This window comes from Capricornis sumatraensis, chromosome 5 (genome assembly GCF_032405125.1).
Source record: "Capricornis sumatraensis isolate serow.1 chromosome 5, serow.2, whole genome shotgun sequence".
Taxonomy (NCBI): Eukaryota; Metazoa; Chordata; class Mammalia; order Artiodactyla; family Bovidae; genus Capricornis; species Capricornis sumatraensis.
The window spans coordinates 107,597,687-107,621,175 of NC_091073.1; the positions used below are offsets into that span (position 1 = coordinate 107,597,687).

Genomic DNA, 23,489 nt, shown 5'->3' on the forward strand with positions numbered 1-23,489 from the left:
TGGCTCATCCCCCAAAGATGGGGAGTGGGGGTGGGAGGTGGGGGGTGTGTCCACAACCGGTCTGCAGCCTCACACACACAGATGTTTGACATCCCTTGCTGAACAGAGCTTGTCAAGTAAAGCAACGAGATGAAGATATGGGTCTTTCTATACGAACCATGACACAATACCAACTGGGAGAAGTTGGGGAAAATGCTAATGGCTCATTTTCAGGAAAAAAAAAATCTGTCTTCGATCTTACTATTTCTGTCCGCACCAGCAGAAACCTCATTTGGGTCCACATGGCCCCAAACTGAGAAGTAACATGAGTACATTTCTTGCAGGGGCAGCAAAGCAATTAACTGGTAACACTCTGAGAGCCGAGGTCTTGCTTAATCGTGTCTCCAGAGTTTACATGTGGCGGTGCCTGAGATGTCCCATCGCTGCTGATACACCTGGATTAGTGTGGGAGTACCTTGTGAACACAGGTAGAAGAAAAGAAGAAAAAGGAAAAGCCAGGGATAGAAAGGAAAGGCCGGGCATGGTTAGAAATAGTAACACAGTGATGGTCTCCACTATGCCCGAGGCTCGCAGGGCTGCGTGAGGCTAAGCACAGAGGGATGAACTCACATAGACCTTCCAGGTGCCCACGGCCCAGGTGTGCTACGTCACCTGGTCCAACTAAGGAGATGGCGTGTCAGGGAGGTTAGGAGACCCACCAGGAGTCACACGGTAGGCGGGGCACTGAGACCCGGGTCTCTGTCTCCATCTCACCTCCCTAGGTGCGCCAGTGGTGGCTGGTCATGCCAGCTCCCTGGAACATGGGTTGTTAACATCAGCCCTGGTTCTATCATGGGGTCTAAGAGCCAGACCCTGGTCCCAGGAAGTGTATAATTTCCTTAGAGGTCAAATGGACGAGTGAATAACATGCCAGGTCAATCAATATCCGAATGCTTCCAGAGGAAGAGATTATTTCTGGTTATGGTTCGTCTGGTACTTGGCTTCCACAAGAGGAGCGGGACAGGGCTAGGTTTCAGGGTCTGGGGGCTGGGGAAGGTGGGGAGGGACGCTAGGCTGAGGGAGTGCGGTGGGCTCACACAGGTGCTGAGGGTGCGGGTAGGGGGCAAGGGAGAAGCTGGGGCCTTGGAACAGGACTCGGGATTCTGAACCAGGACATAGGAGTGCAGCATGAAACAGAGGAAGGGACATGGAATCAAGGAAGGAGCCAGGGGGGCATCTTCTGAGAAGAAAAGGACACATGGAAGGGCAAGCAAGGATGCCCTGTGCTCCCTGGAACTGGCACAGACAGAGAGGATGAGAGAGGCCTGGGAAACGGCAGGGGTGGCCATGAGCTCAGATCTGCAAACAGACGGACCTCCCACTGCAGGAAAGTCACAGAAAACGTCTTCAGCCGGCCCCTCAGAGCTGCAGAGGGCGCAGTGAAACGACATTTACATGCTGCGGACGCTCCTGTTTCTCCCAAGGAAACGAGTGAAAAGTTCCTGTCAGGGGGGCGGGAACGGAAGGGCCCGTGGCTCTGGGCCCAGCGTGTGGCCTTGGGCCATGGCCCAGTCACTGGGGTGCGAGGCCCAGGTCATGCTGCTGGGAACTGGCTTCATCAGGCCCGGGATCACTGCTGGGGACAGGGGGCCCCTCTCCGAGGCCCGTCACTCAGAACACACCCAGCAGAACCCACTGCTTCCAAGATGGCGCACAGGTGCCCTCTCTTTGAGGGGATAAAAGACCCTTCCTACAAAACCAGCCACTCCTCGGTGCAAACCCAATGTCCCCACAGATGGGAGGCCTGCCATTGGGAAAAGCTTGGTTTTTAGGAAAGCTACTTCATTGAAAACGACGTTGCTGCACTCCCGGGTTTGCTGGCCAAGGCCACAATGAGGTAAGAGCCGAGGGCAGGGCCCTGCAGGCACAGTAAGGCCGGATGGCCAGATTCCACAGGGTCGTCTTCGTCTTCTTTCTGCACTTTGAGACTTCAGAGGTAACAGTCCCTCCCGCCTCTGCTTCTAGCGGTCACTGTCCCTCACTTTTAGAGGACAAGTCCATGAACGGCACATGGGGCAGCACATGTCAAGGAGCTCTGGGACAGAAACGCTTCCGTCATCAGCAGCTGTTTACTCCCCAGAGCTGTTTTCATGGTTCCCTGGGCCGGCTGTTTCCAGTAATGACTGTTGCCCTACTGCCCATCCTGTCACAGGATGGACAAAGATATCTCTTTTACCCAAACACAACACAACACAACAAAAACAGGAAGGGAAGCGACACGAGATAAAGTTTAAGGGTTTAATAGAGCTAACAGTTTCCTTGGAGATCTTTCGGGGTAAATAGATTCTAAACGTTCATGAGTTTTAACCCGTCACCACCTCGACAGTCGGGACACAGAGCCGTGCCACCTCCCAAAGGTCTCCCTGCCGTGAATACTGACCTTTTACAATGACGACATCTGACTCTCGGTGCCAGAGCTGTTTCTATTCTGAGGGTTCACACTTAGTGCATTTTTATTTGCCAATGTAAGTTCTAATTTACAAAGAGAAGAAGACTGGAAATCCTTTACTGGAGGTCAGTGGATGGTAAATAAACACTGCCCACGGTCTCTCCCTCATGTTCTGGCCAAAAGACTGATTTTTATGGTTAATAATGACATAAATTAAGTTGTGACTGGAGGGTACATTTCTGCAGCCGCACGAAGCCAGATCTGAAGGAATAGCAAACAAGGAGACCAGCCTACTTCCTGCCACTGAGCCGCACAACCTAACACACACACACCAACCACAGCCACACCCCCCCACCTGCCAACACTTACCACATATATAATACACACTAACACACATGCCATACACAATACACCCCCCACATATACAACACACAGACACATACAACACACACCAACACATACACACACCAACACTCACACGTCCCCACCTACCAACACCCATCACATATACAATACACAGTAACACATATGCCACACGCAATACACACTTCGTATATACAACACAGACATATACAGCATATACCAACACACACGCACCAACGCACCTCCCACGTAACAACACATATCACATATACAACACACCAACCACACATCACATATATAACACACATCAACGCACATTCACACATCGAAAACATACACATTACATATATACACCAACACACATTCACACATCCAAACACTCACGCCATAAACATACAACATTCACACACACACACACAAACCCCTTCAGGGAGTCCCTGAGCAGAGTCTTGCCTATCACTCTAGTCTTGGCCCTGGATCTTTCTGATGTTGGCGGAGATGGAGAGTGGACGCAGGAAGCACAGCAGGTGGCAGACGCACTGTAACTTCCTGAGGCTTGTGTGCCCGGCTCCCCACCACCCTGAGGTTTTGCTACACGGCTCCCCACCACCCTGAGGCTCACGTGCCCCAGTCAAGCAGAAGATCTGAACAGCAGCAGCTGTTCGCGAGCAGCAAATGCGAGCAGCGGCAGGAGGGTGCCGGGCCCGTGCTCTCAAGTTGAGAATGCTGCGCCCGTGTCTCTCTCCTGACTCAGGAAGAGATGTCGCTCCTCTTCTCAAACACCGACCCCTTCACTGCTGCACTGGACACTGTCTCTTCCTGACACCAAAGGAAGCCCACCAAACACACTCTTTTAGCGCCTGCTGAATATGAAAGAGGTGCTGGACCTCCACGTGTACAAGAGATGAAAAAGAAGTGACGCGTGACCCCAAGGAGTTTGGGGGTGTTGACAGCTAACAATGATACCAGGTCAAAGAAAACAGATGCTAAGCCACAGGCACATAAACCAGCAAGGGGGCCCAGCGGGGAGCACAATGGTTATGAATGCTGGAGGCAAGGTGCACATGGGTGAGCCACACACCAGCCATCTGGTTTGGTTGGTCCCTAGAAAAACCTCAAGAACCGCTGTTACATCTCTCTTGTAAGAGAAAGAACAGGGAGCCTCAGAGAGGTTTGGGAACTCACCTGGAGTCACACAGCTATAAAGCAGCAGATCTGGAATTCACATCCAGGTCTCTGCCAACCGAGTGAGGATGGTAAGAATGATGACAATGATGCTAACAGCAGCAGCAGGAAAAGTAGTAAGAGCAGCTAGTGGGCTGAGTGCTTGCCACGTGCCGGGCACACACCGAGTGGTGGGTGATTTACCTTATCCTCTGTGGGAGAGCTCTGTACACTCAGCTCCTAAGGAAGAAGACAAAGTTACAGGGCCCGCGACGAGCATGTTTGGAACATCTCACGAAACAGGAAGCAGAGAAGGGGTCAGTGGCCTGGAGGACGGCACTGTCTCCACACGCGCAAGGCTCCCTGTCAGGTCCTGCTGCGCCCGGCCCCTTCTTTGTGCTGGGAAGTCATTTCTAATTTTCTGTAAAGGCGTAATGGGGCATGACAGATGCTGGCTGATTTCAGGGAACTAATCTGTTAAAAGGCAAGTCAGCTGTCCTCGGGTTTCAAATTAAACTCTCACAGGTGGAAAGGCAAGACGGAATGAACATTTTTGGTGAGATGTGTCTGCTCCCCAAAAGGCTGATTAAGCGGACCCATATGATCCAGGTTTCGGGGATGCTGGATGCCATGAGCCCAAGGTTTAGGGCAATGGTGAAAGAACTTGTAGGAAGAGACTACAAGAAGCTGGGCATGTGGGGGTTTCTGCTGTGTAACAGTATGAGTTGAGCTATAAACATACGAGGCCACTGAAACCATCCGTCCATCCATCTATTCATTCCTTCGTCCATTCATTTGGCCAGCTGGTCACCAGCCCATCTGACACAGCTGCCTCGGGGACCAGCACCTACAACAGGTACTGAGCACTAATGGAAAGAACCCGCCTCCCCCTCACCCCACTGCTTCCGACAGATGCATGCTTCAGGCACCTCCCCCTGCGCAGGTATTCTTGCTCTCAGAGCCTGGCCCATCTTGCATGTCTAGCCAGCAGGCTGGGCAGACCAAAAGGGAGTGGGGTGGAGGCAAGATTCTTTTTTTTTTTTTTTTTGAGCTTTTAAGTCAGATTCTCCAACTCTTCCAAAACCAAAACTTGGAGTTCAGTTCCTGATTCTTAGCCTCTAATACTTAAATTTGTCTACAAAGGCATTTCGCCTATATTCCCTTTCTATTTAAAAATGCCACACTTGTAGTTGGCGAGGAGGACAAAGCGAATCCCTGGGCAGGGGCTGGAGCTCGCACTCTGGTGGCTCCTGGGGCCCGTGTCACGTTTCCCGCTGATCTTGGCCACAGTCATGTGGTCTGTTCTGCCTCACGGGCTCCCTTGCGTCTGCTCAAGCCCACCCAGACCTCGAACAGGCTCGGCCCACACAAAGGCACAGGACAGGCAACGCCCCTGAGGGTCCTTGGTCTCAGGGTCGGGAGCCCCAGAGCCCCAGCCTCCCCTTGCTTGGGGAAGATCCCTGAGGCTTATAGCAGGCCCCTAAATCCTTGCGGTATCACCCCCTGCCCCCAGCTTCTTGAGGTCTTCTCTCACACAGACATGCAGCACCCTAGCCCTGCCTTGGGCTCTGCTTTGGGGACCTAACCCATGACAATTGCTTCTGCAATGTCACCATCTCCATCTCTACCCAGGAATGAGGGCCAGGGCCCAACACTCAACACCAAGAGCCCAGCTCCTCCATCTGGCTTTAAGGCCCTGTGAGCCAGCAGCTGATGGAACCAAGGGAGGAAGGGAAGTTCACACTGGAGCTGCCCCACAGAGGCTGAGGCTGGGCGTCCCCTCTTCCTCCTCTGGAAGCCTGGTGAGGGGGTGTAGGAGGATGGCCAGGTCTGTCCCAGCTGTGAGGCAGAGATCCGCTGCTGGGAGGGACCAAGGACAGGTTGGGGGGGGGGGGGCGCGGGGTGGCATTCACTGGGGAGGGCACCCAGGACTCAGAAGACTTGAGTGACACCCAGGGAGACCGTCAGAGCCATTCAAAGGCAATGCGCTCTGCCTTCTGGATTTAACAAGACATCTGCGCTGGGGCGGACCAGGACAGTGGAGCCCAACGCACCACCGCTGCCTCCCCAGGGGACAGCTCACTCCGTGACAGGCTTGGGGGGTAGAGCCGCATGGCTGAGGGCACTCCTACTCGCCTCTTGAAACCTCAGCACAAAGCACAGCGTCTGGTACATCTTCGGAATTCAAAAAATTACTTGTTGGATCCAGAAATGAGGACTACGGCTTCAAACCCAGCTGTGGCTACGGGGACAGTTCGGTAACTACCTAGCCGTAAATGCTACACTGATTGCAGATTTATGCAGAGAGCCGTGTGTATTAATGTCTCCGCCAGGCACTAATGCTTCCCCACGCCCACCCACCCCCATCACCACCTCCTCCCAACCACCCACTCGTCAGTTTACCAACCCCCATAAACCCCTCCTGTCCCATGCGCCAACTATTTTTGGATCTTCAGTCACCACCATTGAAGCAGAAAGGGTCTGACCACAAGGAATCTAACAACTGGGCCTCGAGGAGGGGCTGTCAGCCACTGAGGTGAAAGGTCAACAGTTCCATGCCAGGCTGTCAACAGTGGCCCCATCGCTCCCATTTTGACGGGGCAAGTAGTAACGCCCTCTGTGGGATGATGGACTCTGGGATTCAAGCCAACTTGAGCAACAGTTCTCAAAGGACAAAATAATAATTTTTAAAACATAAATAAAGAAATAAAGCAGGAGGAAACTCCTGGAGGTGATAGATCTGTTTAGCGCACTAACTATGGTGATAGTTTTACCTCTAAACTCATCAAGTTATACATATTAAACATGTAAGGCTTTTTGTATGTCAGTCATACCTCAATAAAGTGGCTTAAAAAAAAAGAATGAGCCGCAGAGCTTGTTTAAATCATCCGGCCCCATACCCAGAAAGCCTGTTTTGCAACCCAGGAATCTCCATTTTTAAAAGGCACCTGGTTGGTACTGCGAAAGAAGGGTCCTTCTATCACACTTTGAAAATGAATGGTTCATACCCTGAGCTCAAGAGTGGTTCCAGCCCTACCATCCTCAGGTTTCCGGACACATGGATGGTAGTTCTGCAGCAAGGCAGACGATTGGGTCAAGTTTCCGGGGCATCAACACTGCTTTTGTACCTGGGCCCTTGGCCTCCAGCATCACTCTGGTTGGCTCACGTGATCTGTGAATGTATGTGGTTTTTCAGTGTCTGTAAAGTTGTGTGTATGTGTCCTTCTCCATGTGGTGGGCATCCGTGTACATCAGCATCTTTGCTAAAGTTGACGGCTAGCTTCTATCACCAAGATGTTCACAAGCACACCCAGGTGTGCGTAAGTCATGTGTGGGCTTATATTGTGGCATCTGGGTTTATCTGCGTGACTGTGCACATGTGTGTGTGTGTGTGTATGTGTGTGTGTGTGTGTAAGAAGGACTAGAACACTGGGGTAGAGATACACTCAAAAAAAAACCGGGGGGTTCTCACTTTACTTCATACTAAAGCAAAATCCAATTTCAAATTATTTCACCACACAACTCAAGGTCCGAGAGAAAAGCAAGGGAAAACTAAAGATAACCTAACAGCCCAGATAACTTATTGATTACTTCTCAGAAAAGAGATTGCAACTCTAAAAGCTTTCACATATTTATAAACCACCTCCTTCGTCTGAGTGAATGAGACTGCCAGTGGGTTGAAGATTTCACTCAATATTCTCAAGGGTAAACTAGCACCCTTTCCTGTTGCATCTACTAGTAACGAAAGACAAATTAACTGAAAAGGCTAACGCCTGCAGCTGCTTTCAGAGCTCTTCTTTTCAATCAAACCTAACTTCTACTCAGGAATCTTTTACACTTTTTAATCTGCACAAGCTTTGCAGTTTTGGAAACTCTTTATGGCTTTATTAAGTTATGCCCCTTTTTTGAAGTGACTTAAGGCGTTTTGGAAGATGCTGTGTTCCCTGTTGATGAGGAGGAGGTGATGGCGGGTCCCCAGTGTGAGCTAATGAGATCAAGGTCAGCCCACAGGAGAGGAAACTGTCCCCTGGCCATGGACGAAGCACAGGCCCTGGTCATAATGGGATCCAGATGCGGGAGTGGGGATGGCTCACAGTGGATATTCTATCAATACACCGACTCAGGGGAACAGAGTCAGCTGGGGACGCACAGGGCCAGGACTGGAGCTAAGATCTCTCAACTCTCCTCCCAGAGCCTGTTACTTGATAGCACTGGTGGGACTTGAAACCAGGTTCTGGAGGCCAGAGCCTCACAACTGTGCCTTAGGGAAAGCAGAGTCCATGAACAAAAGACAGCAAAACCAACCAACCAACCTATTCCCTTTAGCCAACTCTGCAATCACAATACCAGAATCTAAAAGCATTAAAAATGTTCACAGGAAGTTCCCTGGGTGTCCAGTGGTTAAGAATCTGCTTTCCAATGCAGGGGATGCAGGTTTGTTCCCTTGTAAGTGGAAGTAGTGACAGACTTTATTTTCTTAGGCTTCAGAATCACTGCAGATGGTGACTGCAGTCATGAAACTAAAAGATATTTGCTCCTTGGAAGAAAAGCCATGACAAACCTAGACAGTGTACTGGAAAGCAGAGATACCACTTTGCCGATATAGGTCTGTATAGTCAGAGCTACGGTTCTTCCTGTAGTCATGTACAGATGTGAGAGTTGGACCATAAAGAAGTTTGAATGCCGAAGAATTGATACCTTTGAATTGTGGTGCTGGAGAACACTCTTGAGAGTCCCTTGGACAGCAAGGAGATCAAACCAGTCAATCCTAAAGGAATTCAACCCTGAATATTCATCGGAAGGACTGATACTGAAGCTCCAATATTTCGGCCACCTCATGTGAAGAGCTGACTCACTGGAAAAGTCTCTGACGTTGGGAAAGGTTGAAAGCAAAAGGAGAAGGGGGTGGCAGAGGATGAAATGGTTGGATAGCATCACTGACTCAATGGACATGAGTTTGAGCAAACTTCAGGAGACAGTGGACAGAGGAGCCTGATATGCTGCAGTCCATAGGGTTGCAAAGAGTCAGACATGACTTAGTGACTGAACAACAAGAGGAACTAAGATCCCACGTGCTCAAGAACAAAGGAAGCCCTGCACTGCAAAGAAGACCCAGAGCAGCCAAAAAACACATGTTCACGTTTATACTGCTGGGGGTGGGGGAATCCCCATTATAATCTCTAGCCTCTTCCCTTTATTCATGAATAACTACTGTTGTCTCCTAGCCTCTGCATTCTCCCAAACGTTTTCCTGCCATTTCAATTGATAAACTTCACTAATATTCTTAATGTCACTGAATTATTCCTTTGTTAAATCCAAGCCCCTGAAGCCTCAATCAAAATTCTCCACTGTCTGGCCTCTCTCACCTAACCCTTCCTTTCCAACCCAGGCCTCCAACTACTTGCAGATCTCATGTCGTTTTCCCCACCCCCACCATATTCCCTTATTTATTCCAGTCTCTGTGCCTCTCAGGCTGCCCCCCACCCCCATCTCACATTTCCTTTAAGACAGACCTCAACCGTCCTTCAATATACAGCTGTGCTCTCTAAATCTTCCCTATTAACCCATCTTGCAAAATCTTTCATTGACTTTGAATCTCTTTTACTGGTTTTTCTCATCACGGGTTCCCTAGAGTCTCAATGAGTATCTGCTGAGTGATCAAACATTTGCAATATCAAAGTATCAGAATTACACTCCAGGCAATCTGCTTGTGTCTTTTAATCTCCTCAGAGAAACCATAAACTCCTCCAGATTGGAAATCTTGTGTCTTATCTCTCCCACCCTTCAGTACATCCACCACAGGACACCCAATGAACATGTGATGAGTTGAACTGAATTAAAATATATCTCCGCCCCCAATTTGAAGATAGTGTCTGAAACCTTTTGAACCAGGCAAAAAAGGCTGGATTATTCTGAAGGAGATTACTGGCCATTTTTTATGTCCTAAGTTTTCATGCATACCCCTCCTACTTCTTTGGTCCTGGTAACAGTCTCAAGTATTTCAAATGAAATCTAGACAAGAGTATTTTGAACAGCTTGGAGAAGAAACAAACAAAAATTCACACATTTAATCACTATCTCCTGCCTGAATGGAATGTCTTTTTGTTTTTCCTGGGTACAGCTTAATATTTAGTCTTGTTTTCAGTCTGCTGGTCACACTGACAGTGGAAATATCCAAGCATCAACTTATTGCTTGCTCCAAAAAAAAAAAAAGAAAAATAACTGGTATTGATATAGAATCAAATGCAGTAATCCCTCCCCCTTAATCATAGTCAAGCTCAATCCAAAAACATTACGTGAAAAATTCCAGAAATGAACAATTCTTAAGTTTTAAATTGCTTGCTATTATGAGGAGCGTGATAATATCTCATCAAGTTTCATTCTATCCCAGCCAGGACGGGAATCTTCCCTTCGCTCAGCATGTTCTGCCTGTGAGCCTCCAGTAGAATCTCCTGGTAGCCAACTCGACGATCAGACTGACCGTGATATGGCAGTGCCTATGTTCAAGTAGACCTTATTTTACTTAGTAACAGCCCCAAAGTGCAAAAGTAGTGATGCTGGGAATTCAGAGATACCAAAGAGAAGTTGTAAAGAGCTTCTTTTAAGTGAAAAGGTGAAAGTTCTCCATTTAATAAGGAAAGAAAAAAGGTATGCTGAGGTTACTAAGATCTACGTTAAGAATGTTGTTGTTTAGTCACTAATTCATATCTAAGTCTTGGCAACCCCATGGACTGTACGTAGCCCAGCAGACTCCCCTGTCCATTTTCCCAACCCAGGGATCGACCCCAATTCTCCTGCAATTCTCCTGCATCTCCTGCACTGGCAGGTGGATTCTTCACCACTGAGTCACCAGGGGAGCAGCTGTGTCGGGAAGATCCCCTGGAGAAGGTAATGGCAATCCATTCTGGTATTCTTCCCTGAAAAACCCCACGGACAGAAGAGTCTGGTGGGCTACAGTCCATGGTGTTGCAAAGAGTTGGACACGACTGAGGACTAAGCATTGAGGATTGCTGTGCTCGATTTTTAGTAAACATGAATGAAGCCAGTATTCTTCACTAAATGGCATCAAGTTATCAAAATAATAAAAGCCTGAGCATCTTGACCCTGCTGCAGTTCACCCTAAATTCAGGCCAAGACCCAGGAAGAAGTGGCCTCTGGCATGCTGGTCTGGCACCCCCAAGTGCCAGCGGGGAGCTGGCCACAGCGCTGACTATCCCTCAGACGGGTGGGTGAGCCTACATGATGCCACCCAGACCGCACACTGAGAGAAGGGCACTTTCAAGAGAATGCCTGCCATCCCAGCCCTGCCCAACCACCTCCTCACGCCCTCCCCTGGGGTCTGCAAGCCCAGGCTCCCTTCCGTGGCGGCCACGGCACCAGGCTCACAGCCTCCTTCTTTGCCTGGCTCCAGGGCTGAGGGTCCAACAGCTGACCACAGAGTCTTAAGAAGCAGGTGAGTGGAGAGGAACCGGCTGAGCAATACAGATCCACCCCTCCAGAAACCCAGGGAACATGGACATGAGGCTCCTTCCTGGATGCTCAAGAAGGGATGGGGGGATGGTGGTGGATGGAACAGGTGGAATGGCTTGCAATCCTGTTTGAGTCAGGACTGAGATGAGAGAGGTGGGGGACCATGGGGATGCCTGTCTCGTGGCCACAGACCATCCAGGGGAGGGGGCGTGAGGTCATGGATGGAGACCCAAGGGTGAAGGCCAGGCTGGGTCAGGAGACCCTGGGGTGAGGGCACCTGTGCAGATCTGGCCAGGTGGAGGGGTGGGCAGACAAGGTGGGGAGGCGCCAGGACGGCCTCAGAATGGGTTGATGGGCTGGCTGTGCCCACGTGGCTCGGACACACTCATCTCCTCCGTGGCCGGGATGGAGGGGTGAGTGGAAAGCATGTGCACCCTTTGGGGCCGGGCCCACAGGGCCTGGGCACGATGAAGTCGAGGGATTCAGGTTTCACCACCCACGTGTCAACCTCCTAAATGTGTCATCAGCCCCCATCCTCTCCTGGGTTTTAGTTTCGTTTCTTGCCAACCTCCACGAGTCTTGGACCGTTCAAACATTCCCTCAAGCGCCGCCCACTGCCACCTCCCAGAACAGACTCACTTGTTCCTGTTCCTATCCAAGCCCTGACCGCCCACCACATGCTGGACTCAGAGCCGAGCACCCAAGCCATGTCCTGGCTCCATCATCTACCAGCCCCACATGGCTGGTGCCCAGACCCACCCAGTTTACGGGTCAGGAACAAGGCAACCAGCCCAGCCACACACTTTAGTGAGCAGAGCAACGAGGCCTCCCTGACCTGAGCCAGGGCTCTCATCTGGGTCCCTCCTGAATGGTGGCTCTCAACCCCAGCTGTGTGCTGAGAGCCCCAGGAGAGCCCTGACAATCACCCATGCGGGACACCTCCCCTAGAGCCGTCTGTTCAGCTTGTGGGGACTGGGACCTAAATCGGGTGTTTTCTTTTAAAGCTCCATCCACCCACTGGTGACTTTGACATGGTGCCAAGGGTGGGAAGCTGTATACTACAGACTTCAGGATGGTGACGGCCTTGCCCCTGCTGGCCTGGGTGTGTTCCCATCCCCAGCGCTGCGCCTAGCTCATGACAGAAGTGAAATGAATCTTTGTTGAGTGAAGGAATGGAAGTTTCACATTTTCCAACCAAGGGTGTTACAATCCTTCATCTTCCTGACCCCAAGCCTGGAGTTCTCCCATCACCAGAGCAGGCGGCCTGGTCCCCAGGCTACAGACCCTCCCCCTGGCCTCCTCCTCCTACAGGGACATCGGACCACCTTCTCAGAGCATCACTTTCATCCCATAACCCTCTGTTGTGCAAATGCGTTGGTGCTTACTCCACGTTTACAGACGCAACTGCAACCCCTTCGTCTGGTCACTAAGACCCCAGCATCCCGGTGCCAGCTTATCCTTGTGGTCAGCTCTTCCACCCACCACGGATCCTCTGTTCTGGCCAGGTGGGCAGTCCTCCAGTCTGCTGTGAGTCTTTCTGGGCATTTTGCTGGAGCGACTTCATCATGTGTGTCCCTCTCTCTCCTTCATCTGCATCTGGATTCTATCCGTCCATGACGACCTGACTCCCCTGCCATGCCTTTGCTCTTAGCCCCAGCCCCACCCTGCCAGGAATTCCTCCCAACTTTGAACATCTACGCCAAGAATCTTACTTGGCTCTGTTTTCACGTGACTTCTAATCATCGTTTCCAAGTGCACATGTCGTAATTTCCCGACTAAATCATGACCACTGAGAGCAGCAATTTTATCTCCCCGGCAGAGACTGACACGGCACACACTCTGTGAGTGCTGCTGGACACTCAGCATCTCTTCTCTCAGGGCACACGGCCTTACCTGTAATATCTAGACTGTAGGTAGGTGGAGCACACAGCCTTGGACACGTGACTGGCAGAACCGAAGTCAATGACCTTCACCCTGTATGGCTGTCTGGATGGATCTACCAACATGATGTTCTCCGGTTTGAGGTCGGCATGGATAAGACCTAGACTTTTCAGTTTCATCAGGGCGGTGGCGACCTGCTGGAGGACCGGGCGAATGTACTTGAGGGGCAACGGGCTGAACTTGTTCTGCTTCAGAAAGTCATAGAGGTTCTGCTCCAGCATCTCGAACACCAAGCACGTGTGATTCTTGTGCTGGAAGCACTCGTAGGCGCGGACGAAGTTGTAGTCATCAGCGCTCTCCGTGCTCAGGCGGGCCAGGATGCTCACCTCAATCTGACCTTGGCGGGCGTACGACGGGTGGTTCTTCAGGATCTTGATGGCCACAATCTCATTGGTGCCCCGTTTCCAGCACTTGACCACTTGCCCGAACGTCCCTCGGCCCAGGAACTCTAAGACCTCGTACGTGTTGGTCATGGAGCACAGCACCTCATGCTGGACCAGCTGGTAATCCCCCTCGCTGTTGGAGCCGCTGTTTTTGGAGGTGGCAGTCGAGGTGGTGGCAGTGGCTACGGTGGCCCCGCTCGCATTGTTCTGAATCATGGGTGGATGCTCTTCGATGATCTGCACGCTGCTCGTGTTCTCGATCTCCTCACTCTTCCGCTTGAGTCCGCATTTTTGGTAGGTGTCAAGAAGGCTCACAGTGCTGCGACGCATGAGGTTGTGCGGTCCGCCGAGGACGGGCCCGGAGACGGAAGTGCTGCTGGCTGAGGTCACGACGATGTGCCCGGTGCTTCCTGGGAAGATGATGGTCTGCTCGTACGGGAGGCTGGGGTTGGGGATGGGCAGGGAGGCGCTGACGGTCGCGGCGGCTGGCTGGGACGGTGGCGCGTTCTTGCTCGGGCCGTACACTTTGCTGTGGGAGCCGTACCCGGTCATGTCCCAGTTGGAACTCGGCTCTACTTTCAGTTTCTTCACGCTACAGAAGGCACTTGATTGAAGGGTGTGAGGGGAGAAAACTTGCACATGTGAGGCCATACCTGCGGGGGCAGAGAGAGAGATGTTAGTCGCCCTCGCGTGAATGAACGTGACATGGCCCCTTGGGTTCTGATCGGCGGTGTGGGTCCTCAAGAATTCTGTCTTTCCACTTCAAAACAAGGGCAAAGGGGCTTCCCTGGTGGTCCGGGGGGTGAAGAATCTGCCTTGCACGACAGGGGGACGCCGGATCGATCCCTGGTCGGGGAAGATCCCACATGCCGTGGAGCGACTAACCCCGCGCGTCACAGCTACTGAAGCCTGCACATCCTAGAGCCCGTGCTCCACATCCAGAGACGCCGCCGCAACGAGAAGCCCGCGCACCGCAACTAGAGAGGAGCCCTCGCTTGTCGCAACTTCAGAAAGCCCGCATGCAGCGATGAAGACCCAGCGCAGCCAAAAAATTAATAAATTTATAAAAAAGGTTGGAAAATCGACTCTGTTCCACCCAGAAGCACAATCTGGCCACTAAGCCTGTGGGCCCGGGGAGTTCCGGTAGAAGACTCGAAGGGTGGGAGTACGGCCAAGTCTCGGAGATGGAATTAGAATTCCAGAACTTAGCTTGTTATGTTGGTTTTTTTTCCTAATAAGCATTGTCTGCAATAGAAACAAATTCTTCCTCAGTTCTCATCGGGTGGCAACCCAGTTAAACCTGAAGGCTGCCTTAGGTGGCCCGGTTACCTACTGTATACTTAGCTGTCTCACATGGTTGGGTACTCCCTGCCCATACACAGGCCCTGCAAGTGTCAGGCTTGCTCATTTGAGGAAAAAGCTTCCCACACAGGTCCAATCACAGGGCCACTCATGATCTGCTAGCTTCCAGATGAACCATAATTACCCCCTGGTGTCTTACTCACCTTAAACCATTCTGTAGGGCTGAACTGACCAGCAGTTGGTCTGACATTTTCACTGAGATAGTCTGAAATCATTTTGTCAACATTTTTTTTGGGGGGGGGGTGGAGTTGGCTAGGGTAAAGGGTAGCATAATTCATGGGCTCTATTCACTCACTTTTCCTGCTAAAGTCATGTATCAATCAATTTATCTAGAAAGTACTATTATTTCATATCAAAACCTCACCCACAATTTAAGAGGCCTCAGTAATCTAGAAGACCACAACTATGGAATAGCTGTGCAATTTGTAACCATGGTGATGCTGGACACAAACAAAAATTCATAGACAATGAATTAAGGAAAAGTAACGAGGCGATGTGGAAGGGTAAATCCTTGCAGGTAAAAGCAGAAATAAACACTGCCCATCTTCTAAAGTGTAGTTAAGAAACATTTCCTATAAAAGCACACAGAGAGTGGGGCTTCTCTCAAGCACCATTGGTGTTTAATGATCCTAGCGTGTGTGTCTTTCTGACCCCCTAGCATTGCCTGTGGGTGGTTATTTAACATTTTCCCTTTGACCTCATCTACCTTTTCTCTCAGCAACAACACACTTTCCACATTGTCCAGCAGCCTGAGGCCAGCAGCCTTGCTTTCCACCTCTATTCTCTTCATTTCAAAACATCCCTGAATTTGTCCCCATCCTCCATCCTCTCTTCCATCTCTCCGGTTCAGGAAAGAAGGGTCTCCCTGTTCTGACGCTAAAAGTTCCCCCAATTCTCAGGATTCAGCCTCTCCCATTTCCTTTTGAACTCCCTCCATGATCTGTTCTCTTTCGGTTTTCAATTTCTCTATGTTAACCGGATCCAAGTTCTTAGCAGGTACTTAATACAGTTTTGCCAAAAGAATCAATGACAGTCTTCTTCTTCTGCTTTCACACTGTGCACACGGACACTCTCAGCTTGGAGGGGGAGTACCAGCTGAATCCTTCCCTTTTGATCCTTCCCTTCTTCTCACCTGTAAGCAAGTGGTTGATGCTCCCTTGTCTTCAAGGCTCACTCCTTAATCGCGCTCCACCCATGCACACATACACACTGGACAGGAATGCCCTCTTAAAGGTAAACAACTTCCTAATTGCCCAATAAGTGGCCTTTTTTCAGCCACTACTCTCTTTGCCCTCTTGGCAACTGACCGATCTGATACTGCCGACCACGACTTCCTTCTTGATGCTCTTATCTGTGTGCCCTGTGAATCTGTAAACTCCCCATCCTGCATCTGACTGCACACTGTGCTGGCCGCTTCCTCTTCCTCCTTTAAAATTCGGGCATTGCCAATGTTTGGACTTTGCTCTCTCTGGAGTTCAGCTCTCGCGACCCCCACACGTTCATCACAGGCCAACTGCTCTGCTGTGCCTTCCAGGAAGGTTATTTCTGCCTCCTGCTACAATATCATAGATGATGTTCCAAAGATGAACTCCCTGTCTTTTCCTAAAAATCTAGCCATTTCACCTCCGTGATCACATCCCCATGTCTGTTCATAAAATATTCTTTTAGTCACTTGGTTCCAAAACTGTGGATTTGTCTTTGATGATTCTTCTTTGCCTCCATGGACAAGAAGGTGTGGACTCTTATTTCTCCATCCTCCAAAATGTCTCTTGTAACCACCTCTTTGTTTCTGTTCTTGCTGCCTCTTCCACAGTGAAAACATTTATCACTCTCCAGTAGAGAAAAGCAAGCACAGACATCTGGCCTACCTGAGCGCTCTTTCTTCCCCCAATCTGCCCATATTCAGCCACCAGATTATCTTCCTAGAACATTTCTAAGCATGTCACGCCTCTGCCCCAAAACTTTCAATGATTCCTTAGTGTCTAGAAGATAAATTTGAGGACTCTTAGCACCTTCACATTTTGATTTGAACTGCTTTGCTGGCTTCACCTCCAACTATTAACCTTCCTGAACCCTCAGTTTTAATTAAACTGTTCTACTCCCTGTTGCTAGACTGTCTCTTTCGTTTCCCACCACCATGCTCTTATGCAGTGCCCCCGACCCCCATCTGGCATGCCTTCACCGCTTCTCTCAAGTTATTCAAAGATAAAACAATTCATATGCCTCTTCTCCCCAGGTACCGCCAATGCACAGTGATATTCCCAATTCTCCGTTTCTAAGCCAACTTACCACATGCACTGCCCATTTGCTCACAAATTCATTTCTACCTTGCAGAATATCTTGTTTTGAGTTGAATGACTTAGCTTTTGTGCTATGTAACTTTTCCCATGTTTAAGTCATGTTTCCATAAACAGGCTACATTCAGAGGGCACGTGCTACAGTTTACACCCCACACTTCTTTTTTCTCCCAGCATTAAGCCACGATTGTTATATATAGGAGGCACTCGGTTGATGGAATGAAGCACTCTATCTGACCAGGCCTCCAGGAGAGCTTAGTTCTCTAGCCATAGAGTAATCACCAGTCACAAGTACCTATGGAACCTGGCCTCTCTCTGGAGAATAAAGAAAAACCTGCTTATATTTTTCCACCCAAACCAGGGCAGAGCCTAGGTAGCTCCTGTTCTGGTGTCAGCAATCATGTTCTATCTATACTTCATCCTCGATGTGCTCTGACTTCCAGGGTCAACCTCAGCCCAACACCCAACAGCTGCTCTGAACCCCACCTTGACCCTGACCTCACAGATCTGACAGAGGCTTCCTGTCTTGTTTGGTTCCTGAACTCCAGTATCTACTTGTGTGACATGACTACACTTCTGTAGACAGCCTTCTGCCTGACAAGATTATTCCGGCTTGCTCATTCAGAATTCACACTGAGCCCATTTTTTGTCAATTTCCCCTCAATTCTATAATAGCACAGAAAATGACTATTCTATATACACCAGTATTAAATAACCATACTGTTCTAGATCAAACCAGTCAATCCTAAAGGAAATCAACCCTGAATATTCATTGGAAGGATTCATGTTGAAGCTGAACTCCAATTTTGGCCACCTGATGCAAACTGAAGCTGAACTGCAACTTTGGCCACCTGATGCAAAGAGCCAACTCATTGGAAAAGATCTTGACGCTGGGAAAGACTGAAGGCAGGAGGAGAAGGGGAGGACAGAGGATGAGATGTTGATGGCATCACTGACTCAATGGACACGAGTTTGAGCAAACTGTGGGAGATGGTGAACGACAGGGAAGGTGAAGGACAGGGAAACCTGACATGCTGCAGCCCATGGGATCGCAAAGAGTCAGACATGACTGAGCGAATGAACAACTGTTCCAGATATTTTATACAATATATAAACAACCAATTCCTTGGCTTTTGGTAACTTTATCCCTGAAAAGGCAAAGCAGTAAGCATTTCCTTTATTCTCTGGTATGAAGCTTGTCCCTAACTTCTTCATCCTTGGTATTTCGAGGCAGGAGGACTAAGGCCAAGGAACTGTGGGGGGAGGGGGACGGGCTGTGCAGTGAAGAGGTTAGAGGTGGCAGAAAAAGCACGCTCAAGTTACATAAAGGAGATGCAATTCTATTCTCTGTTTTCACTGTTTCAAAAAATCTTGGTGGAAAGGCCAGGGTATAGAAGTGGAATTTTACAAAGGGGAAGAGAATGGCTTATGACTTGTTTGCTACTGGGATGACAGCCAAGGGTCATAAAATTGTGGAAACTGTCATTCACTATCTCTGGTGACAGAGTCCCAGGATCAGAGAGGAGATCTGCATGGCTAGAGATGCCCTTTGCCACACCAGCCTGGCCTGGTATAGCCACTGCTGCCCCTTCATAAGATCAGCAGCCACTGTTCTAAGAAACAGTCACAGGTCCTGATACAGTCTTATTTCCCAACCCCCTGGCTTTACGAGATGTAACTGACATACGAAATTGTGGAAGTTTGATGTGTACAACATGATGATTTGGTATGCGTTGATACTACAAAATGATAATCATAAGGTTAGCTACCACCTCCATCACCTCACACCTTACCTTTTGTGTGTGTGTGGTGAGAACATTTAAGATTTACTCTCTTAGCAACTTTCAAGGATACAATACAGCTTGTTAACTACAGTCATCAGATTGTACATTACATCCCCAAGCTTACTTATCTTGGACCTGGAGGTTTGCCAATACAGTCTTATTACCCTTATTCTTTAGCAGAGGTCATTTTGCTCTGTGAAGCAAACTGCTCAAAGAAAATATAGCGAAAGAAAGTCTCCAATAATAATAACAACAATAATTTATTTTTAAATCTCCAGCCTATAAGAGATAAAAGACTGCTGGTAGCTGTGTAACTTACTCTTAATCCTACAGGAATAAACAAACTTATCCAAACACTTCTTTTTGAGAGTATTTTTCTGGAACAAAACCTCCTGATGAATGGAGTCCCGGAAAGCCCAATCCACACCTTTTGCATTCGATTTATTCAACTCCCCAAGGCTGGGGAGGAAGAAGGCAACAGTGTTTATGGTTCCCAGTCTAGGAAGAGCTATTTCCTCTCATCTCTTTCCTTTCTCTTTTTCTTTTTGGCTGCCCTGGGTCTTTGGTGCTCTGCACAGGCTTTCTCTAGTTGCGGTGAGGAGGGCCTGCTCTCTACTCGAGGGGCCCGGGCTTCTCACTGCGGAAGCTTCTCTTGCTGAGGAGCACGGGCTCTAGGGCATGCGGGCTTCAGGAGCTGCAGGGAATGGGCTTAGCTGCTCTGAGGGACGCAACAAAGTTGTGGGCTCTTCCTGGACCAGGGATCGAACCCACGTCCCTCTGGTTGGCAGGAGCATTCTGACCCACTGTACCACAGGCAAGTCCTGTTTCCTTTCATTTCTCTCTGTGTTGAACTCTTGTATTGTACTCTGGAAGGCCTGCCACCCTCCTTATTGGTCGATTTTCTTTTCAGAAAAGGCAGGGGGTTTAATGGACATTTTCGGTTTGATCTTACGAACAATCTCAATTGCTTTTAAAGTCATCTCTGTCGTTCCTATTCGGCTCTTGGAAGAGAAAGAATTTTTCTCCTCCTTTCGTGGGAGACTCGGGTGTGAGGGGGGTTCTGAGCTCATGAGGAGGGACCTGGGAAATCACTGTAGGATAAATCTGCAAAACTCAACACCTGCTCCCTAGAGGGGCCACGAGAGCCAGCCCAATTCACGAAAGCCTGAGCAGCCTCCCAAGGTAACTCCTGACACGATGGTCGCACTGTCACTCAAATGAACGCACAGCCAGGCACCATAATTTAGAACTCTGGCTTCTAAAAGGCATAGCCCTGTTACCATCTGTCTCATAACGAGGTCAGAATCATCAACACTGACTATTAGATATTCATCAGGGCCTTGTGTGCTTTTTAATGTTACCGATACAAGTTTATGTGGGTGTTATAAAAGTGATCAGTAAGAGGCACTTAAATTTATTAAAGTTTAAGTCAACTAATACAACTGTATGTATGTAATATATTCTTCCTTGCATAGGGCAAATGAAATACAGCCCCAATAAAATGGGCATTAAGATACACCCTACAGTCAGCAGAATTAAAGGCCATGATTTGTAAGAAGGTATTTCTTCTTACCAACAAAGACAAAAGACCTCTCTCTCACACACCCCAAACAAATCCAGGCTCCTGATACTTAGGGCGCATTTCTGACAGCCTGTGTGTTAAAGGCAAAGAAAAGCCCTCAGCTCTCTTTTGGTCACATTATTCACATCCTCAGTTTGCATTTTTAAAAAATCATGTGGAACTTCCCTTGTGGTCCAGTAGCTAAACTCTGTTTCCAATGCAGGGGGCCCAGGTTCGTTCTCTGGTTGGGAAACTAGATTTCACATGCTGTAACTAAGACACAGCACAGTCAAATAAATAAATAAAATGTTTTTAAAAAAGCATGCATATAAGTCTGTACCTCAAAATACTATTTTTAAAAGTGTGTGCTCAGTCGCTCAGTCATGTCCAACTCTTGGCAATCCCATGGAATAGAAACCACCAGGTTCCTCCGTGGAATTTTCCAGGCAAGGATACTGGAGTGTGTTGCCATTTCCTACTCTAGGGGATCTTCCTGACCCAAGGATTGAACCCGTCTCTTGTGTTTCCTGAATTGGCAGGTTCTTTACACTGTGCCAGGGATCGAACCCAGGTTTCCCACATTGCAAGTGGATCTTTACCACCTAAGCCACCAGGGAAGTTGGAGGCCATTTATGTCCATAGATGTGATCACACTTCATTTCAAACCCTATTACTTAGGAGTCTCGTGATTCTCCAGAAGTTAAAATCTTGAGCACCTAGTCTGTACCAGGCTCCAGGCCAGATGTTTCATGAACAGAGTAAACAAACGTCTGACTTTGGGACAATCTGGAATTACCCGTCACAACAATTCAATTAATGAGGGCACCCACCCTACTTTCATTCTTACAAAGGTCCTAGTTTGAAAACTAGGCAGTGAAGTGATGGGTTTAGGTACCTGTAATAAAGTGGAAAAAACAGACCCTGGCCCCAGAAGTTCAAACCTGGGTAATTCTATGTGCCTTCTTTGTCTTAATAGTTCAATGAGAAATTTATTTTTCTAGGGTTAAGAATAATTTTTTTCCACCTTAAAAAAAAAAAGGTTAGTTTAAAAAGTTTTCATGATCTTTCTGAGCTCTTAAGTCACAAGCATTTTTAAAAGGTCATTTGTCAAAGGATTGGCTTATTTAGTTCATTTTTTCCCACTTATTTGCTTAGTTTCTTCATAATTTTATATTTCACAATTAGATGAACTGAAGAGTTGCTTCACATCTGAGTACATTTCCTTTTCATTTCACCACCCCAGAATTATCTACTGGAAGATCAGACTCTGGTGAAACTACAGGGATGAGTGAGGGCTCGATTATGATTTAAAAAAAAAAAATTAAACTGAATTCAATTGCACTGGAATCTCTCAAAGCTCAAGGGAAGGAATTACAAGCCAAATAGTGGCACCATTTTTATCAGGATGTAAAGTTTAATTTTGGTGTTGCAGATCACCACCAGAATCCAGTTACATTATTAAAGAGAATGGAATCACAAACATCTTAGTTTGGGGATTTCCTGGCGGTCCAGTGGTTAAGAGTCCACACTTTCATTCCAAGGGGCAAAGGTAGACCCTGCAAGCCACATGACGTAACAACAACAACGAAAACAAAAACTTAGGGAAAAAAAGAGATCACCTTAGTTTAAAAGGTGCCAGCTTCACCACTTTTATAGTCCTTCGGACACACACTTCTACCAAATAGCATTTGATAGAAGCTACAGACTTTTTCTTCTTTTTTTTGGAATCCAGAACTCAAAGGATGGATTAATTCCCACACCTAGCTGACTGCTATATCTCCCTTACGAATCATATTATGCACATAAGACATAATAAAGTCACAGAATATTTCAAAAAATATAAAAAATATATGAATGTTAGAAAAATGCATCTGAATGGACATTTAGAAACACTTAGAAAAGAGTTATCAGTATAATCCTTGATTACCATAATTTGATGCCTCTGGGGGTTGAAAGATAACAGAAAAAACTTTTTCATTGACATATATAACAATATTCATAAAATTTTAATGACAGTAATCCTGCTTGTCAAGTTCCTATTTCACAAGTACAAGATAATTTCAGGTTAGCCCATTTCTAAATGATACGTTTCCAAAACAGTGTATACTAAATTTGTCCGTGAAACTTGTATATCGTTTTCCATCAAAGTCTAATTATCTGCTAGTTGTTTAACGTTAAATGTATAGTCTGTCCCACCAGAACTCAGTTTAGAATCAACCACAAGCTCTACAGAATTCTTTATCAATAAGCACAATCACAATACTACTGATTCCATTCAGGGTTCTCTCTATAAAAAGGCTAGAATTGGGTACAAAAGGAAGCCTAAGATATCTAAGACACTGGCTCTGTGCTAAAGGAGCTTAAAATCCCATGGGGTTGCCAAGGTCAATGCAAAGTAAAAAGGACATCTGGCAATTCTGAGCAACATAAACAACTTGCCAAAATAAACGCAACAGGAGTTCAGAGGCGGGAATCACCATAGGCTACAGTTAGGCAAAGGTTTACAGGGGAGGCAAAGTAAGAGTTGAGCTGCAGTTAGAAAGATGTTCTGTCTTTTGAAGGGCAGTGTTCCAGCTCCTGCTGACTGGGCATTGGGAGCTTGCAGCCAGCACTACGGCCCCTGCCCTCAGGAAGATGAGGCTTTGCTTGGAAACAGCAACTTGGGAGTTTTTACTAGTAGTCATACATTAACAAACGCTCATTCCCAACATAACTACTAGTCTACACTGGTGCCCC

The 23,489-nt window shown here is 48.2% G+C and overlaps 1 protein-coding gene across 1 annotated transcript in view; it reads right to left on the bottom strand.

Annotated features, from left to right (window-relative positions):
- Nucleotides 1–23,489, bottom strand: part of HIPK2 (homeodomain interacting protein kinase 2) — a 193,872-nt gene that overhangs the window by 115,124 nt on the left and 55,259 nt on the right. Inside the window, exon 2 of the mRNA XM_068973409.1 lies at nt 13,319–14,402. Coding sequence (XP_068829510.1) covers nt 13,319–14,402 — 1,084 coding nt within the window. The remainder of the gene's footprint in view (nt 1–13,318; nt 14,403–23,489) is intronic.